Here is a 6610-nt window from a genome sequence, read left to right on the forward strand (position 1 = left end):
CAGGTCTTACTCTGGCCATCAGATCCGGCCATTACCTCAGCAGAGCTGCCAGGTTTGATTCAATCCCTTGTGATTGAATAACGCAGGCGAGACCGAGCTAATTGATTTTGATCTATGTTACAGGTTGACTGCTGTAGAACCGAAGCAGTCACATCTAAAAAAAACGTTGTCTATCTACTTGAACCCGAGAGATCACAGTGACGTTGACGTCAGGCGAGGCAGAAGAAAACAACAAGCAGACAGACTGCATGAGTCACAACGTAAAAAAACTCTACTGCATATTAACTGCAGTAGACTACAGTAATGTACAGTATGTCTGAATTTGTTTTAATCTCACTTAAATCACTTATATTTATCCTAATTTGTCCCTAAAGCTAATGTACTAAAGGTAACTACAGATGGTTGACTGCAAACTCTTGTATAGTCTTCTATACAGTTGTGCACATGCAAGCTCACAATGCAAAGTCACATGTATACATACATACAAATATACATATTTGAAAATGTTATGCTTATTGATTGTCACTATTTATGGTATAATTGGAAAATAAAACACATTATATATAATATATATTAGTAAAAATGCATTTACTTTTGACTGACCTATTTGTAGTTTAATATAAGGTCTTCGTGAGTGGCATGGAAAGTGCAAAAGGTTCACTCAAGTATGACTAACTCTTCTGCTGACTGCTGACCTCCCGCAATCACTTTACTTTATCGTTTAAATCCATATTGAAGACGTTTCTGTTTGCTGTTGCCATTAATTGAATCAGATTCAAGGATATTCATACATTTCTGCATCTCACTACTGCATTTCATTTCATAACTGCACTGCAACTTTTAGTCTATTTGTTGCTTTTTGACTGTTTTTAATGTTTTAATGAATGTTCTTAATTGTTTTTGGATCTTGTTTTCTTCTGCATTATGTTTTGATGCTTTTCACGGTTGTATGTGAAGCACTTTGAATCGCCTTGATGTTGAAATGTGCTATACAAATAAACTTGCCTTGCCTATAAACACGGGATGTGAGAAATTATACTGGAGCGCCCCCTAGCGCACGTGCGAAGACACGTGCAGCGAGAAATGTGGCGGCGCGCGATGTAACTTTGATTGTTTTCACACCACGTGTGAATATTAAAGCAATGCATGACAAAAAAAAGTCCTTTCACTGTCTAATCCCAAACGAATCCGTGTAACTACTCGCAACCATGTTTTACTTTCACCGGATGTGACGTCACCGCGGCCTCCCTTCCTTCCTGTGTGATCGCGAGCGTCGGTAGCCGCCGCTCCTGCTGCTGCTGCTGCCTGTCAACACCGCAGCTCGAGGACACGTCTGCGTCAGGATTTTTGTTATAAAGTGTTTGTGTCTGACGGAGCACTAGCTGTCCTCTACCATGTCCATGTACCAGGTAAAGCCCGTCTGCGGGAGCCACATAAAGACCGATTCACCAACCTGCATGTACAAGTTACCAAATATCCACGCGCAGCCAGGGGACAGCAGCACGTCTGAGCACGCGCTCCAGGTAACTGTTAAACTGAATTCATTTCGACAAGGTTTATTTGTATTTTGTTCAACTGGTTAGATTGTATTCTGCTCTCGTTGTTGCCCGCAATTCGTTTTTATTCCTCGCGCAGTGACGCATGCGCATCTGGCGCAGTGCTTTAGCAAGAGCTTACTTTAACCAAGCTAGCTAGTCAGTCAGAAAAATGAGCAATCTCAGTTCTGGCTGATGCAACAACTAACGTGACTGGACGTCTCCACTGTTCCGAGATTTAAAGATGAATATGTTAGCTATGTGAATGTATTATTATGTTGGAGTATATTAGTCCATCATAGTTATTAATACTTCTGAGTACACATCATGATGTTATGAAGCCCACTGCTGCTAAATGCTTAGGATGAGTTCAATACAGAGCTCTGTCATCTTGTTGACGTGTTTTGTTTTCTGTAACGGCAAATACAATTTTCTAACGTTAGTCTATTTGGGTATTTAAATGTCATGCCATTTTCTACTTATTGCTAAACTTACATTTAACCTAGAGCTATGTTTTATACTTTCATATGCATTAATCTCACAGCTATAACTAGTTACTTACCACACACACATTGTAATGAACATACAATATTATTAATTGTTATAGATTCAAATAGATAACAGATGGTAACGTTGTATAAAACTGCCACAGTAAAATGCTACTAACGGCATCAGCAAGATTAATACTGTAAATATAAGAGCATGAGTACATTTACTTTTGATACTTGTAGATAAGTAATATTTTGTCTGATATATAGATGCTTTTGCTCGTGTATGTGTCTACTTCCTCTCACCCTGCAGTGTATTGTGTTAACTTTCATCTGGGGTAGACATTGTGGCACAAATTTCCGTCAACCTATATAACCCAATCTGATGCGTCAATTCTGACACCACAGACCTGGGATTTGTTAAATAACTTCTCAATACTGCAACTTTGATCTGTGCAAAGACGAATGTTGGGACGCTAGCTAACAACCAGGTGGTAAAACTGCTGCAGGATTGTGCTCAAATTATAAAAACAGTGAATGCTTCCACCATCAAATTCCCGTTTGCGGGTTCAGCCAAAATGAGTGACTCTTTCTGTCTCCCCCAGAATGGCGAAGTGGACCCTGCAGTCAAAGCTCTGGAGGCCCGGCAAGACGAGATCATGAGAAAGCTGTACGAACTGAAAGCAGCTGTGGAGGGCCTGGCCAAGACGGTGACCACCCCAGATGCCGATCTGGACCTGACAGTCGGCAGCAGCCTCTCGTCCCAAAGCCCCACCTCCACAACCTTCAGAGGCGTCACAGACCTGGACATGCTTCTGGGCAAGGTGGGAATCTGGGCATTAAACTAGTGAGCTCTTTGCATCCAGGAAACTGGACAGTGTTTATTAGTGATTATTATACCAAACATGATATCCTACATGAAACATGTACTGACAGAACCAGAGTTGCCTGCAACTGACATACTTTGACTTTCTCTGTGGCAGCAGTCTATATATGTTTTCCTGATCACACCCATCATACGTCATTAGAGGTTAAGACTACCATGCTAACCTGCACAACCTGTTTGTATTGTCTTGAAGCAAATGTGACAGTGTGGACTGATTACAGCCTGTTTGTGCATGCTGCATTATCCTAGTTAGATAAGACACATATTGTAATACTATATTTATTCATGTTCGGATGATTCACCTATTTATCTTGTTTATGTCACAAGGATCTCGGTGCTCTCCGAGACATCGTCATAAACGCCAACCCGGCACAGCCCCCTCTGACCCTGCTGGTGCTCCATAGTGTGCTGTGTCAGCGCTATCGAGTGCTCTCCACCGTCCACGTCCACTCCTCAGCGGCTAGTGTGCCGCCACAGCTCCTGTCCTGCCTCGGCCCACGCCATGCAGACAGCTATGCCCGTCAGATGTTCCAGCTGGGCTTCACCCTCATATGGAAAGATGGTAATTCACAAATCTTGTAGTCAATTAAAACAGACAGTATGTCCATACTATACCTGAACCAGGTTTATGTGCTGGTGCCACGCAGACCTGATAAACAACAACTATGCTGGTTTTGTTTTTTTAAACATTTATTTTCTTCGCCTGTTATTAGACAGATGGCAGCGTAGAGGCAGACTAGAAACAGGAGGAGAAAGAGTTGTATGACATGCAGCGAAGGTCCTACAGCCACAATCGAACCCGGGCTGCTGCGGCTAAATGGAATAACTATTGAACTAGCGAGGCGCTCCACAACAATGGTGGATAATTTAGATGAAATGTTTTGTGTGTCGGTGTTTGGATTATAAAACAAATACCTTTCACCCTGCTGAAGTAATCACTGTTTACCACCAACTGCAGTTCTACATAAAGCCTTTTGAATAGAGATTCGGCTGTTTTACTGTAAGGTGATTTATTAAGAGGTGCAATTTTTATTTGTTTTAATATATATATATATATATATATATATATATATATATATATGTACACATACCAATATCTGGCATATTGACATGGTGTGGGTGGGCTAAATGCTTGAGTCCTTGTTTACCAGGAAACATGTTTGTCCTTTGCATAATTCACAGTCCCCAAACTGCAGATGAAGTTCAGCATCCAGAACATGTGTCCCATCGAGGGTGAGGCCAACGTGGCGCGCTTCCTCTTCAAACTGCTGTCTCCCTACCCCAGTGACCCTGCTGTGGCCACACTGGTGGACAGCTGGGTGGACATGGCTTTCTTCCAGCTGGCAGAGGGCAGTGCAAAGGAGCGGGCCGCTGTCCTGCGGGCCCTGAACTCCGCTCTGGGCCGCACCCCCTGGCTGGCCGGGCCGGAGTTCTCCCTGGCCGACATTGCCTGCTATTGCTGCGTGCTGCAAAGTGGCTCCGCCTCCTCTACTCCCACTAATGTCCAGCGCTGGATCAAGTCCTGTGAGAACCTGGGACACTTCAGCCCTGCCAAGCTACTTCTGAAGTGACGGGCTGTCGGGGGACCAGAGACCAGAAAGGGGTCTTACCCGAGCAAAGTGAGAGAAGGGCATTAGAATATTAAAATATCCCAGTCATGTCTGGAAGACCCTCTAATGCTTCCCTCCTTACTGTAATATATCACTGAACTGACAGACTCAGTAGAAGCATTATGGTTGACGATCAGAGTAACATATATTTGTCTCTACCATGTTGCTTTTGTATAACAAAGGGATTCTAAGGCTATTTTTTAAGGGAGGAAGCATGGGAGGACTGTAAAGACAAGGGCTTGGTGATGGATTAAATCGAAGGTACTGACAGAAATAAAACACTCAGTACACTTTCCGCCCACTTTGTGCCTAACATGATCCTGTTCTAAACATGTGTGGTTACAGGTATTACTAGGTGTTTTCTTGGGTAATACTTTGCACCGTTGTTTTATTTTCAATCAATAAAACTTCAACTTTGGATCAAACTTTGAACTGGAGCCTGGGGTTTTGTTTTATTTGGATGTTTGATTACTACAAGTGTTGTTTGCTGAAGTGCACCTCTGTGTCCAACAGGTGGCAGGATTTTCATATATAGTTTGAAGATAATGTAGTCATTCAGTAACTTCATTCACCTGCTGAGTCAGAGCTGTACCTCGTCCCACCATACAAGGAGTGGAAGGTAGGGAAACGCTTGACTAAATTACACATTAACACAGCGAGGAGGAGGCTCAAGAAAATACTAAACTATGGAATTATGTGTTGATGTCTAAATCTTTCAACTGAATATTTATGACTGAAAATGTTGAATATTAAGCTCAGTTTTAACCCAAGCTTTTATATAAGTGCCTGGCGGATATGTCAGACTGTATTCGCTCAGTGTAGAGATATCGTTATATCTGCATGTGTGACATACACGGGTCAGCCAAGAAATGTTGGATACCGTTATGCAAATACAACAAGAGTCCTGCATCTTGTGAACTCACTCTAATAGCGTGCCAAGCCTTAGACCTTCATCAAGCAGAACCCACACAGATAAAGATGAGTTAATAAAGTGAGTTTACATAATGGATTCTTTGGTATCCTTTAATTCAGGAGTTTATACAAAATATTTTGCACCTCTTACAACCACTTTATGGAGTGCAAGACCTTTTTTTACATTAAGATCTGAAGGAAACCTTTATAGAATTGTTTTGCTTATGTGTTATGTAAAGAAAATTATTAACGCCCGGTAAATCATTACTGGATTATTTAAACTCTGATTTCAATATCGGTATAGCTATAATTAATATAACCATGAAACAACACAACAGGATTGCAGACAGACTGATATTCCGCTTTCATCACTAATTAGTTAAAAAAATCATAATCATAAAAAGCATATTTGACATTTTCTTTACATGCTCATGGAAATGGATGAATAAGGTTTTCTAAATGTAATATGGAAAATTATTAAAGCTTCTTGAAGATATTGAAGAATTCTCATCTTCCAACACAATTGCCCAGACTATTTTATCAACTGTAAACTATGTTTGCATGTGCAACCTAAAAGTACTTTTCACCTCAAACGTTCACCCAGAAGTTAGTATGTTATATTTTTCTATTTCATAACCGGTTGAGCGTTGTGCAATTTTCATTGGTTTCATTGGTTGTGAAATAGTTGATGTCTGTATCACTATTGCTGCAGCAGCTGGACACACTTACTGCGTCCTTTCTCTGCAGCCAGTAGTTGAAGCTGCGGTTTCCCTTATCAGCCGACGGGTTGTTGAATCGAATCCCAGTCCCCCGTCTCTCAAGCAGACGAGACTTTGGAGCAGCGAGGGCAGTTTCACAGCAGGGGAGTTTTAACCCTCTGCCTAAATCTCTCTGGCAGGCGAAGTCAAAGAAAGACACAACTAGAATCTATAAACACATAAAGATGCATACATGCAGTGATGTTGAAAAGAAAAGGCTAAATCCCATGGCGTTTCAAACTCTCTCGGGGTCGTCATCTTCAGAAGTGTCGTGTTTTGGACAGCTCAGGCCCCCACAGAGCCGTGACCGAGTGAGTCTGTTGGTCTCCAGGCCGCCTGTCTGACAAGACCAACGCTTTTAACTGACATCTGGGCGTGCGGCAGTGAACACACTAGGGACACTGCAGCACTGGAAGTTTTG

General features: G+C 42.0%; 1 protein-coding gene across 1 annotated transcript; it reads left to right on the forward strand.

Moving 5' to 3' along the window:
• The first annotated feature begins 1283 nt into the window (after positions 1–1283).
• Positions 1284–4956, forward strand: aimp2 (aminoacyl tRNA synthetase complex interacting multifunctional protein 2). The gene is made up of 4 exons (XM_079233855.1): positions 1284–1523; positions 2629–2847; positions 3237–3471; positions 4092–4956. The coding sequence occupies exons 1-4, from the start codon at positions 1395–1397 to the stop codon at positions 4478–4480; spliced, it is 972 nt and encodes a 323-aa protein (XP_079089981.1). The 5' UTR covers positions 1284–1394; the 3' UTR covers positions 4481–4956.
• Positions 4957–6610: the final 1654 nt, after the last annotated feature.

Source organism: Taurulus bubalis (genome assembly GCF_910589615.1).
Source record: "Taurulus bubalis genome assembly, chromosome: 17".
NCBI classification, from domain to species: Eukaryota; Metazoa; Chordata; class Actinopteri; order Perciformes; family Cottidae; genus Taurulus; species Taurulus bubalis.